Source organism: Empidonax traillii, unplaced genomic scaffold (assembly GCF_003031625.1).
Source record: "Empidonax traillii isolate 1590-97213 ecotype Southwest subspecies unplaced genomic scaffold, ASM303162v1 scaffold58:size1836614, whole genome shotgun sequence".
NCBI lineage: Eukaryota > Metazoa > Chordata > Aves > Passeriformes > Tyrannidae > Empidonax > Empidonax traillii.
The window spans coordinates 1,167,563-1,181,918 of NW_020955251.1; the positions used below are offsets into that span (position 1 = coordinate 1,167,563).

The 14,356-nt window shown below is 39.5% G+C and overlaps 1 protein-coding gene across 2 annotated transcripts in view; it reads right to left on the reverse strand.

The window, feature by feature from the left end:
- Window positions 1-12,699: 12,699 nt before the first annotated feature.
- LMBR1 (limb development membrane protein 1) overlaps window positions 12,700-14,356 on the reverse strand; it is a 64,397-nt gene continuing 62,740 nt past the window's right edge. For both annotated transcript variants that reach the window (XM_027879792.1, XM_027879793.1), the window contains one exon: window positions 12,700-13,170. In XM_027879792.1, coding sequence (XP_027735593.1) covers window positions 13,088-13,170 — 83 coding nt within the window. In that variant the 3' untranslated portion in view covers window positions 12,700-13,087. The remainder of the gene's footprint in view (window positions 13,171-14,356) is intronic.

Below are 14,356 nucleotides of genomic sequence, written 5' to 3' on the forward strand. Positions count from 1 at the left end.
TCATTTCAAACAGGCAGCACTGGAGTCACTCAGTTGTTTTGTAAGTCTGTTTATTCCACTTAGAAGGAAAATTATTTAAATATTAAATTTTAAAGCCTGCCTATTGGCTAGGCCAACAATATCAGGCTTTTTGTGAAGGTCAATGTTTTCCCTTCTCTTTTTGATAAATCACAGTGATCTATTTTCCTATAGAATCATAGGAAGGGGATACAGTAAGGGAAGAAACAAATCCATAAAGAATTATTACTTCCTTTCAATGTTGTTATTCCATTGCTTTGCCCCTCTCTAACTTGTGCTCAGAGAGCAAAAAGAGATCTTTGGAGGCACGAGCCCCTCTTGCTATAATCTGTGCTTCTGTATGACAGTGAGATTGTACCCTAGAAGTGACCTGGCAGAGTGGTGGAACAAAACTGGTGCTGCTGCTCTGCTCTTGTGCTGACAGTGGCAGGAGGGAGAGGGAATTCTGCTCTCAGCTTTAACGCTGAGACAGATTGCTGGTTGCTGTGCTGCCTCTGGAATCAATGCACATTCCTTCCCTGTAGCAGAGAAAATTAATATGGGGGTGACTGAGGAAAGCTGATGTTACACTCAGAAGTGCTCAAGCACTTAAATTGGGAATAAACTAATCCATTGGTGGGTTGTGACTGTGCTCCAGCAGTGTGATGAGCACAGGTAATAGCAACACTTAGATTGTTCTGCATGAAGGACCAGGGAAGCACTCACACGCTTCTTTCCCAATCAGGCTCTCAATTTTCCATGGGCCCAACATACCATGATCAGCTATGAACAGGGTGTCGCTAATGGGAAGTTGGTTCCTAAAGTCATCTTTCTGTCACAGAATTTCTGTCACAGAACTTGAGATGGCTACTGCAGCAATCTACCAAGCCACCTGTGGTGGGCTTTTAGGGTCCTTGTTTTTTGTACCTAATTTAGGGAGAAAAAGCTTGATAGACTGCCCACATTGCATCACCCAGTTATAAAAGCCATGGGCAGGTCTTCATCAATATAGTTTCCATACACAGCTCACAGTAGTAGGAAATCCTTTTCATATGGAACACTTTGGATTTTACAGGGAACAAAACAGGCATCACTTTTTCACCTTCTATCAAGACTACATTTATAGTCTTCTCATAACAATTAGCCAGGTTTAAATGAATTCAGTACTTGTTGTGATTAAAGGATATGTACTTATTTTTCTTAGTGGCTTTCAAGTGGCAACAGGAGATGAGTTTTCCTGCCATTCACTCTTATACTTTTAAGTGTTGGTTAATGAAAACACTAAAGAAAGTTTTCACAAAGAGCTATCCATTTCCAGATGCTAAAAAGCTTTCTTAAAATAAAATTTGCTTCTCAAAATTGTGCTATGCTTTCAAAATGTCAGTCCCTAAACATTAGCATAACCAAATGGGGTCACAACTGGGAAAAGAACTAATTTATTTTTTAATAACCCTGCCGCCTCCGGAAGGATCACAAAGGTTAAATGTCAAGTTTCATACACTTAAATAAATATCACAAAATAAAAAACAAGATCTGAAATATTAGTACTAGGAAGGACACGTATTACTTGTTTCAGGGTGCTACAGTAGCCCTTATTACACCTGTCATTAAAATTTTTAATAATCTAGATCAAAGGAGATAAGAAAGGTCACTGAAACCAAAGTAGGCTACTTTTTAGCACTACTATACACAGAGAGCAGGGTGTTGCTTCAGCATGTTAGGTAGCGAATTTCTTTGATCCTACCTATAAATGTCACTCTGTATGTCATTTAATTGTGGTATAGTCTTTTATTGGTGCAATTAAATCTTTTCAAACGCATTACATTATCTCCAGCTCTGCTAAAAATCTTGCCATTGTTTAGGAATTGAGCAAAGTCATTGTGAAGTGATGCAGTTGACTTTAGTTTCTTCCTTCCCCCCCTCCACATGATTTCTCCCAACGATTTTAATTTAAATCTCACCAAACAGTATAATGGTCCTGGAATTTGTTTAGTCGTTTGACTTCCTTTATCACACGGAGATGGTAAACATTCTGTTGCTAACTTGAAGTGGCTCCAAGCAGCAAAACTAGGAGGATATTAAACCAGTAAAAGCTTATCAACTGATTCATTGATATGCTGTAAATTCCAGCCTTTTCATTTTACTTTTGAGGGCTGCCATAAGTCAACACATTAGTAAGCAATTTGCTGACACTGGATCACTTAAAAAGGCTTCCCTGTGGACAAAGTTCACCTCGGCACTTTGTTTCATTTTATCATAGCCTTGTGCTGCTGTACAGATGACTGATGCAGTTTTGCATACCAATGGGGCATTTCACACAGTCTGTTTGTGCCATTCTAGTCGAGCTTTAAGAAGTCACAGACGTAAAAAGTAGAGGTGTGGTGTTTTCAGAAGCAAATTCAATCAGTCAGGTTCAGTTGTTTTAGATGGGAGAGAAAAAAAAAGTTATTAATTATTATGCATTAAAACACAGCAGGATTTAATATTTAAATCCTAGAACATGTTAACGCTAACAAATTATACAAAATGCTGATTTCCTTTCTGTTCACATTGATAGTTAACGCTGATTTGCCAGTTAGCAAAACTTCTGGGTCAAATTTCAGTTGCACTTTTTTTTCTTCCCAACCTTAGGCTTTATTTGCTGATTGATGGATATGAGTTGGGTCAGGTCATAGTGTAGAAAATACAGGAGTAGCTCAGAGGAGATAGTATCTTAGCAGCAGAGGAACTTCAGAGCCCCCTGTCTCAGGCAGGAGAAGAGTTTTCCACTTTATTTTTACAGTTCCAGCTCAAGGAGGCTCAGGAAAGGACTTTCAGGATCACTTAGTGAAACAGGGAAGGGAAGTGCAAGTTCGGGGAAGAAATAGAGGGTTTCTCACTGCTGGGGAAGAAGGAACAAGCAGCAGAGGCACAGAAAGGGGTTTAATGTGCCCCAGCCCACTCTGCCCCCTGCTCTCAGCTCTCCCTGGTGGTCAGTTGTCCTCAGCAGCCTGTCTAGTCCTGGTAGAGTTCACAGAGAGAGGGGCAGGTCCTGGAACTGACCCCATACTGTCTGTGTAGCCCTCCCATTGACAGAAATAGACCCTGGATAAGGGCTGAGTTACAGCATGGTTGCTACTCTTCAAATTCTGTGTCCTGAGAGGCTTTTGGAAAGCACCATCATTGCTGCTCTATCTTTCTGTTACATCTCTCCTCACTTGCTTACTAAAACAGGTCAGGTCTGTTCAATACCCATATAAATGAAGACCAAGCAAAAATCAGGACCAAAAGTTTTTTTCAAATGGATCAACCTTTACTTGATGGTGAACAGAAACCATAAGTTATATAAGAGTTAGGCGTCATCTTATCTTGTATTTCCTGAATATAGACTTTATATCAGTACGAGCAGTTAAAATTATAATGTGGAGTAGATTCAGTTCTAGAACCCAGGTAACAACAGTTGAGGTACAACTTACTAGGGTTGTTGTTGCTAAATTGATCACTTTAGAATATTACAGGCATAACCTCACTGAAGTCTAGTGCATCAGTATTTCATGAACCCTTCAGAGGGCGCACGGTGTCATCGTTCAGGATTGTTTGGAGACCACAAAGTGTAAATATTGAAGGAGCCCTGTGGTGGGATCCCTGTTTATTTGTTTTCTGTTTTACACATGCCCCCCAAGGTCAGTGTGGCAGACACTCAGGTCTGTTGCCTCCCTGTCAGTGAGTAGTCGTGAGGGGAAGCACAAGGTTCCCCATCTGCTCTTTGCTACACACAGAATTCTCTTACAGAGTGCACAAGGGGCTGCTGCTTTTCCCATCACATTGGGATTCAAATACACTATACAAGGGCTCTCGGGGAACTTTTCTGTTACGTTACATTGTTAAATCAGCATTAACTAACAAATAAATCCAGTTTGTACTGACACATAGATACATCCTTTCAATATACTGCTGTGTTAGGGATCATTTGAAAATACATTAAGTCATAGCAGTTCAAAATTAGAAGTGAATCAGACCATAGAATCAAAAGAACACAGGAAATTCAGGAAATCTGAAGTGTATATGAAATCTTAGAAGGTTAAGTGGGGTTTTCACATAGTTTCTGTGTTTTTTTGGGGGGATTTGGACTCTTGATTCTTTGGGTCTAGAAAAGCTCACTTTGAATATTCTGATATATTCTACAAAGGGTAACTTTAGCAGTAGGAAGAAAGTAAAAAAAAAAAAAAAAAAAAAGGAAATTAAATAATAGGAAAGTGTTCATGTGCCATCACACTGCCTGACCTTAAGCTCAATCCTTCTACCACCTCACCTTCCACTTCCCAACCCACACTCCCTGAAAAAATGGCTCCTTGTTTTCCAATCAGGTTTTCACTCACAGGAAATGCATGGAAAGGCTCACGTTGTATAGTACAGTACACCTGTATAGAACAGTAGACACCTGTATAGTACAGGTGTCAAAATGTTCCTTAAAACCACTGTATTTAGGAGCAGTGACACAAAGACAAGCCTAAGACTTGTGTGAGTCCCTGCAGAGCTTTGATACTGTAGTGCATTGAGAGAAACCCACAGCAAGCTGGGATTGCACTCCAGGAGATGACTAAGTTAAAGAGAAGCATTCATTGCTTTTAGGTATTTATTTTGCTGAGCACAGGTGGGAGCATCTTCAGATACGAAGACAAGATTGCTCAGGCCTATACGCAATACGTGGAAATATATTTAAGATAGTAAGTCATAAAATTCCATATTGAGGACAACAACTGAGATGCCTCTTCTCTCATTGCTTGTCAAAAAACAAACAAACAAACAAACAACAAACTGAAGACATGATGTATTGCCAGGGCTCAAGCTTGAAGGTTTCCGTGTCCACTTGAGCTCTGCATTTCTAGGCACACATGAGCATCCCCACAGGCAGCAAAAAGGATGATGAGAAGCCTGCATAAAATAGTTGAGGGAATTGGGGGTAATTTCTTATATGGAAGATAAAGGGAAATGTAACCTTTCAGGTGTGGAAAAAGCTTGTTTTACTATGGACGTTTGAGAACCAAATTAAAGCTTAGAGAGTGGCAAGGGCCCTTTGCACTTGACATTTAGAAAATCTTGGACAATTAAACATGGGATGTACTGCCTAGAGACAGCACAGCAATCACATCAGACAGCCCCTGCCAGCCCAGTTAAATACCAGGAATAACGCAGGTATGTTTGATCCTGCCCAGCTGGATGGATCAGACATCTCCAGGTCCCTTCCACCCACGTGATTCTTGAACTTTAAAAACAGCCTAAATGCTCCTGTGAAATGGAAATTAAAGTCTGAAGCTGTTAACGTTTCAGACAGTTTAGGAAACACAGTGGTCATGTTTTTTATACATTGAAAATTGCCCTTCAGTCAAACTATTAAGCTATTGAAAATTACTTACAAATTACACAATCAGCATACTTTCCTATAAAAAATCCCCACTGGCCTAAAGCAAAGGGTTCAAATTAACTGCACACCTGTCTTAAAACACAGGGCTGTAATGGCTCTGAATGTACAGGAATCTCCAACACATTCCCTACATCAGCTGTTTTAGAAATACAGGCATTTGAGAATCTCAAAAGCAGGTTAAATTGGGAGGAGAAAAGAGAAGGGAGGAACACAACTATTCACACCAATTGCTGGCAGCATAATTAAGAATGCCACAGAGATTTTTTTTTTTTCATTGCTTAAAATAAAAAATAGAGGCACAAAACTCTGCTATAAATCACACTTTATTGAAAACACAGTAAAAAAAAATCTTCCTACAAAACATTCAGTGTAACATTTCAAACAAAGGAAAAAACACAATACCACTGCTTTTCACAAAAAGAAAAAAAAAATTAGCCTACCTAAGGCAGCAAGTATTTTCATTTATTTTTGTAACACAACAAAGGATCCACAACAGAGAACATTATAAATTGTATTTCTGGATGACCTAAAACAAAATGGGCAAGGTTTGGTGAGGAAGAAGGTATTGTTTGGATTTAAGTAACACTACAAGCACAATTTTTCAGCTGTGTTATACCCTGGTCAGATACATCCACGTGAAAGGAAAGTCAGTTGCTCAAGACTGAGTTTACAAAGCCTTAAGCACAAACTGGACCAAGAGGGGACTGCCAATTCCTTGCTCAACATCTCCCAGTCTCACATGGTTCAGATTGTGAGTAATTTATCTTTGTTTTTTTTTTTAAACGGAGACCTTAACCAGTAACACTGCAGTGAAAAACCTGAAAGTGCACAAGAGAAGGTATCTGCTGCCATCATTACAGCCCAGCCAGCAGCAGCAACAGCCACAGAAAAACCGGTTCAGAATCGTACTTTTATGGTCGCATCATCCAAGTCCACGTGAAGCTGCTCCCAGGTGACAGGGATCAGAGTGCCAACATCACTCCTGAGAATGTTTTCAGCCGCCTCACTGGGAATTTTAAAGACAAAAGCTCCATGGAGACAAGAACAATGTGTGTTTTCTATTTAGGAAACGTAGGGTTGGGTCCCAAACCCCACAGGGAAGGAAAGGAAAGGTAGCCTTTTTTTGTGTATACATGTGTTTCATACACACACTTGGATATTTCAAATCCATGATCCAAATGTATCTTCACTTTCTATCCATTTGTTTTTAAAGCAATAGAAGTCTCAGCAGATAAGGTGGAAATACTTTTGAAACCTACTTTTAAAAAATGGTAAGTGGTTCAACTTTTCTAGTTATATAAAGCCAGGGGGGAGAAAGTTACTCATGGAGATTTTACGACTCTAAGAATTTTGGTCCAGACTGGTAACAACTCATGGTTAGGTGGAAACAGAGAAGTCATGCACCACTAATTTTCTCCTTAAGCATTTCAATACATCCATTGTATCACAGCACAGGTACTGCCATCATGCCACTTTTCTGAATGACCATTTTACACAAGGAGAGAAGGTCCAAAACATGCTCATACACGTGAAATACAAAGGTACAGAAACACACGGAAATCCTCACATTGGGACCATGCAAAGCCTGCCTGAGGAGAACACTCTGCCCACACCATGTGTGTCCATCTCCGATGGAGTGGGGCAGCAGGCACAGAGAGCTCTGGTCCCACTCCATAAATCCCATGGCAGGTGAACTGCAGAGCAGTTCCACGGAACATCAGCTACCCTGCAGTGACTGCCACGGCAGTCAAAAATCACAAATATATGCAATGACTAAACCTTTTCCCTCTCACTCCTAATTCAAACTGACTTGATCTCTTGGTAATTTGTTAGAGGATGCTCTAGTGACAGGATTGTTAAGATGGAATCCAGTGGTAAAAAACAAATGAATGAATAAATGCTAACATTTTCATAATGAAGGGACAGTTATAACTAGGGAATGTCTCTGTATAGGTTATCTGAGGAAAGAACTACACTAAAATCAAAGCAAGTGCCCCAATACTTTAATAGCTGGTATCTGTGGAAGCACTGAACATATGAGGAATGCAAAATAAAGCCCTGTTCAGGATAGGAGCTTCATCCAGTGATGCTGACTATAAAACTTAATGTCATGGGGGAGGGGGAGCAGAAGCAACAGCAACATTTGAGGTTAATGATCACCAAACATTTAGAAGCAGCATCCCAAAGTGCTCATGTAGCTACATATGAAAATTCAGAGACCTAAACACCTTGAAGAATTAGGATTTCCTAATTTCTGTGTTTATGTGAGGCTTTCATACAGATACAGCTTCTAAGTAGCTTGAAATTAGATATGTCAGGAGTATCAACATGTGTAGGATACTTCTGACACCACTGGCTGTTTGGAGTCGTCTTCTATATTTGTTAAAACATTTAATGAGATGTATATATTTTTTGAAGTTATCTAAGAGCAATAAATGAAACTTTAAAAGTTACTGAAAATAATATGGTGATGAACAGAAGTAGCAAGCATCCTCCGGTTTTCTGTTGTCAAGAGATATTTTCAGAAGTTCACAGGCTTCTATAAAGTCCAAGATACCACAGCACTGCGAATCACAAAACAGATTTTAATAATTGAGTAAGTTGTTTTCAGTGTCAGTGGATTACTGGCATATTCAGAAACCTGACAATTGACATCTGTATACAAAAGATATGTGTTTCTTCTTCCTCTTAGAAAGCAGAGTTTTAGGTACTTCAATTGTGCAACATTTCAAAAACTTCCACTAAAGCTGCTTTCTGGTATATTTTCTTACAGTGCATACATCAGATTTATGTAGATGCTTCTGCTGCTATTTCATGTTTTGTCTGCATCAAGCAGAGTATCTGTTCTAAACATCAACGCCACTGAGTACGAGTGAATGACTTGAAAAAACTAAAAAGGGAAGAAATATAAGATGTCAGATGTCTTCAAGAATTAAGGTCAGATTTGGAAAAATGTTTCATCAGCCCCTGAATTCCATGAATTTAAGGATTTTAATTTTAGTAATACAGAATTTTAAAGACTGACTAGGAATATAATCAAAAACAGTCTGCACAGGTGAGCTCCACGTCATTTCCCCCCACCCTTTCCCAATTATTGGGCACACTGGGGATTCTGGAAGTCACATTTAGTGTTAATTCCTCATGAGATGTGTTCTCCTTCCTAAGATTCTGACTGAATACCCTTGGGCTTTAATTGTTAAAGTGCAACTTGTAGGAGCCCCTCTCTGGCTGTGGTCTGGGGGGACACAGTTCCTCTCAGAGCCTTGCAGCACACTTGGGACAGCAGGAAGCCATTCAAATAGAGAATGACTGCACAGCCAGGTACAGACAGGAGATCCTGAACCCTGAAAAACTTCTGAGCCCCAACAAAAGAGCCAAAAGCAACAAGCTCAGCTCAGAACACCTCAGCTATCACCTGGAAACCCCAAGAGTCTGCAATTCCCATCAGTTCAGCAACTAGAACTGTGTGTGGCAGAGGGACACACCATGAGCAGATCTCACACCTTGATCACAGGAAGGACCATCACAACTTCATACAACAGAGACTGTGCCTACCCTGCCTGAGGTAAGGGCAGGCAGCAAGGTAGAAAAAGGGACAGAGGTTGTATCACTGTCTGGGTGGTGGCTGTGGGCTCATCTCCCAGAATGGGATGAATTCAAAAGAAGCATTTTTGTAGAGTTCAAATACTGCTAATGTGACTGAAATAACCTGCCAGTTTGGCAATAGCAAATTCAATAGTCATGGGTTGGGAAGGGGAGTCAGTGTAGGCAACATTGTCTCAAGTCAGCACTAAAATAGTAACAAAAATCCTAATGCTAGGGAGTAGGGATCTTATTTCATTAAAGCAATTAGAGGTTCACAGTTCACATGAACACCTTATTAAATGAAACTAAGCACATTTCTTTTAAAGAGGTTACTTATGTGTAAGGCCTTATAGTGCCCTATCTGTTTAAATTATTTCATCTAGATTAGAATAAAATTGCTATTTTCAAGATCAGAGAATATGATCTTGAGGCTCAGCTGCTGTATCTACACCACCCTCCCACTTCTGGAAAAGAAAGAAAAGAAAGGAAAATAATCTAAAAAAAAAAAAATTAAAAATTCAAGGAAAGCCATATGCAGGAAGAGGTTTCTACCTTATTCCTTTCTACCTATTTCTACCTTATTCCTTTCTAATTTAGACAGCAAATTCTTTAAGAAAAGGGCCATCATGTCTTCACTACACAGCAGTGGGCACATGTGAGCACCTCAAGTAGCATCAGCTGCTGCAGAGACACGTGGGAGAGCAGCAGAGACCTGGTGGGACAGACGAGGGCTGCAGCCACACACTGGAGGTGTCACTGTCCACCCCACTGAGCACGTGGCTGCAGGAGCTCCTGCTCTCCCCTCTGTGGTGCTCGAGGTGGTACTTGGGAACCAGACAAGGAAAACAACTTGTCAAATCCTTTCTTTAATTTCTATGACACTGAAACAGTCAACATGGTCAAAGGTATCAGAGGAACAGGGACAAAGATAAACATCACGTTACAGACAGTAAACAAAGCTTCCTATGAATGCAAAAACTGTTTACTTGTACAGTAACCAATACTACTATTTTTTAGCTTAAAAGTGATAAGCATGTGTGCTTTAGGCTTAGAAACCCCACAATATTACAGTTCTGCCACTCCATTTAATATTGTGCTATCAACACAGAATAAAGCCTAACTTAAAACACTTAGTTTACATCTATTTTTTTGGTCTTGTGTGGTATCTAGTTGAAGATGGAAGCATTGATGTGCTTTTGCCTCATAAGAAGTGAGGCAGATGTTAATGTCACTAAGATCAGCTGTATATACCTTGAAGGTATAGAACACCTGACTCTACATGAGTCAAAATACTAGGAATGTACTGTCAATATCCATTAATGAATTACCAGTTGCTCGTATTTAAGTGACAATATGTTCTGTGAAAAGTACACAGTGACCTGTATCTTACACGCGGTAACGAAGTTTTGCATAAGCATGTTGTTTTCAAGGCCAAAGGTGTATCTTAATGTGGACAGTGTCACAATATCAACAGCTCAGTTTAAATCAAAACACTGTCAGTAGTTGTACAGGGTAGTTCTGAATTTCTCGTCCACCTTGGAAACCACACAGCACCTCAAACATCCCAGAGATTCCAGTGTAAAATCTTCCCATACGGAGCTTAACCCACACATCTGCCTGCAGAATCCAGTAGAAAGGGTGGGGACAGTCAAGGCTGTAATGTAATGCTTATTTTGAAAATGAGTTTTAAAGCCTTGCCTGAAGCTTGGGTGCTTCTCAGTAGGAACTGCCTCTGCTTAGTTTAAGTAATTGCCCAACTCACTTTCAGAAACCACGGGCACAGTAGAATCCACCTTTTTCTGTGTTCCTGGGTCACTGGTGTCAGGACAAACCTCTCCAAAGGCATGAAGAGCAAGACCCAGGATGGTTCACACTCCCTTGGTGTATTCCTAATATTAATTTCTTCAGTTTCACAGAGTGTATTTAAATAACTGTCTTAATTTTGTAACAAAAATATTTCTATATAGCTAACTGGCCTCACGCACCACAATTCACCAGCCCCACCAAGACACGAAGGACAATTTTGGTCACACAATGACTTGTATGAAGAAGTGAACACATTTCAGTTGTTTTTAACTATAATGCAAATACATAAGGCTACAAGCCCTGTGAATACCTGAATGGTGCCCCTAATAATATATCTCCCAACATTTTAAATGTAAACACATTTTAAAACAACTTTTAGTTACAGCTCCCTGTTCTTGGTTGCAGAACTTTGACTCAGATAAAGATTTCTCTCTAAAGTGTCAGCATTAAACTCACACAACAGAAAAGATGCTTGTAAATCTTAGTGAAATCAAGCAATTTTACTTTGTCTTCCAAGATTTGGTACAACACATCAACAGTCAGTTCAATAAGCCTTCAATTTTTACCAATCACACACACACACACTAAAAAGTAACTCTCTAGCATCGTATTTACTGCAGCAATATTTACATTATGCCCCAGTTCAAGTCAGAAAAGGCAGCTGAAAAAAAAAAAAAAAAAAAAAAAAAAAAAAAAAAAAAAGAAGATGAGAGAAATCCTCATGGAGCTTGATTTTTGAAGCACTTTAGTGAAAAAACCAAGCAGACATTCACACCAACAGCAATGAGGGCGACAGCCCAGAGCAGTCATCTCAGGAGAACACCCAAAGAGTTTCTGACACAAGGTTTACCTTATTTCAGAACCACACTGGAGAGCAAATTGTCCCCAGCTGATCACATACAAAACCCCAAACTACAGACAGACTGACATAGTTGTTTTATAGAAATGGGAAATAAACAGGAACATTTTCTGGCTCCCTACCTGATGGGCTCTCACTGAACGTGTCCCCATTCCAATCTGTTCAAAGATTACTTGCGGTCAAGCACGACAAAAACGCAACCAGTTTTGGAATACTTGTTTTTTTTCTTTACTGTAAACTGCTTACAGGATTCCCAAGGCCGCAGTAATGCTACGAGAAAGGATGTTACCACCCACCAATGCCATCCTGAATCTAAGGCCTCTGAGCAGTTTAACTGTAACACTGCAAAAATTCAAACTACCAAGACTGAACACACAAGTTTTACTTATCAAACCACCTATGTCATCTCTATAATCTTAATTTATGATATCTATACATATAGGCCTATATACATCTTCATGTGCACATTAAAAAAACAGGCTAGTGACAGACACTGGATTGTGCCACTGAACAGAAATCCTGGTAACTGGAGTACAAATTCAGAGAAATTTACTTCAAATTAAAGATTGTAGAAAACTGCAACTGCAGTCTCCTAGGCCTGTGCTCCTTGCATTGATTACAAGTACTGCTTACACACAGTAGTTCATCAAGAATTTTACAGGGGGTACTGGGAAGGGTAAAGGACCTCCACAGCACAGTAGCTCACAGAATTGTAAGAGCTGTGACAGGGGGTCTACACAGCTTTTTACAAAGCATACTAGGCTCAGATTTAACACTGAAGGTAATCTTCATGTGGATTTCAATAAGACATTGTTTGACCACCAGTAAAGCAACCTGGCATTTATAGCTAAGGACAGACAGCTGAAAATACTGGCCTTCCAAGAAAGCATCATGACACAGCCTACTGTATCCAGCACAAAGGGAACTGGGATCTCCACCAGTTACCGCCATTTTTAACACACTCTTGTAGAACTGTTTATCTGCTGTAAGGATGCCTACTCCAGGTACTTTATATTTCCAGTAAGGGTCATATTGGGCTTCAAGTGTATTTTTTTTTTTAAACCAAGTCCCAAAGTTATTCTTTATAGCTGTGTTTGTATAACACAGGAGGTACTGTGCATTCAAAATAGTAACAAGTTTAAAAATAAAGATGTGAGACTTTCAACAAATAAAAAGGAATGCATTATTCTCTTCAGCTTCCAGTCTTCAAGGCACCTCCTGCATTAACTCACTGGGAAATAAACAAGCAGACCAAAAGTTCACTGGAAAGAGAAGAATGTGACACACCTAACTTCCTCAGAAGCACAGAGCATCAAAAACGAGACAAGGCTGGACCCAAACTAACGACAACTAAAAGCAATATAAAAATGCTGATGAGATGACAGGAATGCCACGAGGTTGATGTTTTCAGCTCTGTTGATTGCAGGTGATTGTTATCACAGTGATTTCTGATGGCCATTTGCGGACGGCTTTGTCTCCGAGTCTCTTGGATTGTTTGATAGATGAAGTTTATCTAATCCTGCAAAACATTAAGAATGATATAAAACTGAGACTCTCCCGTGTTTCATGCATTCATGTGTTCAAAAGAATACAGAGAATCCAAATTCTACTTTGTGTTTAAGGACTTCACATTTGCTGAAGACCAGAATTGACCTTCTAGCTCCAGTAAGAATTACTTCTGGGGAGTTCCCTCAGTGGTGGTGAAGTGAGAAAAGCCCATTACGATGGACAAGCATGGAAGCCAGAGAATCCTAACATTGCTTAAATCACAGACTTAGATGTCAAGAACCAAGAAAGACTTGCAATTCTTTACCCTGCAAACCTACAAAAACCTAAATAATTACCTAAAATATTTCTTTTAAACTATAGCAACTTTCTGAAAATCACCCATTTCTGATCTGAATGTCATTGGTGTCGACCATATTACTTCTCTAAACTGTTTATATGTCTAATAACATTTTTAGGCCTACATTATTACGATTTATCTCAGTTTCCAGCAGTTTGTTCTTTTTGCACAGTTCTCTGTTGTGACTGCTAATTCAAGTCTCAGATCCAGCCCCAGGCAAGTAATTAAACTACTCTTTTTGGGGGAGGGAGGGGCAGATGGGGAAAGGTGGTAAATTTAACCATATTTTATTCACAAGAGGCATGATGTCAGTCCTTCCTTACTTGCTATAGTTCCTCTCTGAAGTCTCTGAAGCCTCTAAAATTAAGGATAAGAAATGGAAAGAGCTTCTTATTCATGTAACGTAGATTATACTGAATGTTTTACTCAAATGCCACGACGCACAAAGTTAAATTTCTTGCATTGCTGGAATTCCAAAATTGACTGGTCTACTAAAGAACCTAAAGCTCCTCAATAGTGTCTTATTTGTAAGTCCCTATATTACATGAATTCTTTTCGGTCATAGACCAATTTTGGTTCTCATTCTTGACACTTTGTTATGTATAGCAGTGAAAACAAGTCCAGTTTTTGTCAGGAATCTGGACATTTCAGGGTTTATAACTCCCTACTTGTTTCAGTGACCACTACCCTACCACGCCTGCATTTTCAGGTCCATTACAATGCCTTCAATGTACATAATTTTTTATTAAACACTTTATTTATAATTATTTGACAAAAATTTTAACCTAATTTGCTACCAACAGAGGCGCATTTTGAGAAGTGCTTGGAGTTTGTTTTAGCATCACAACAAAGCAGCAAT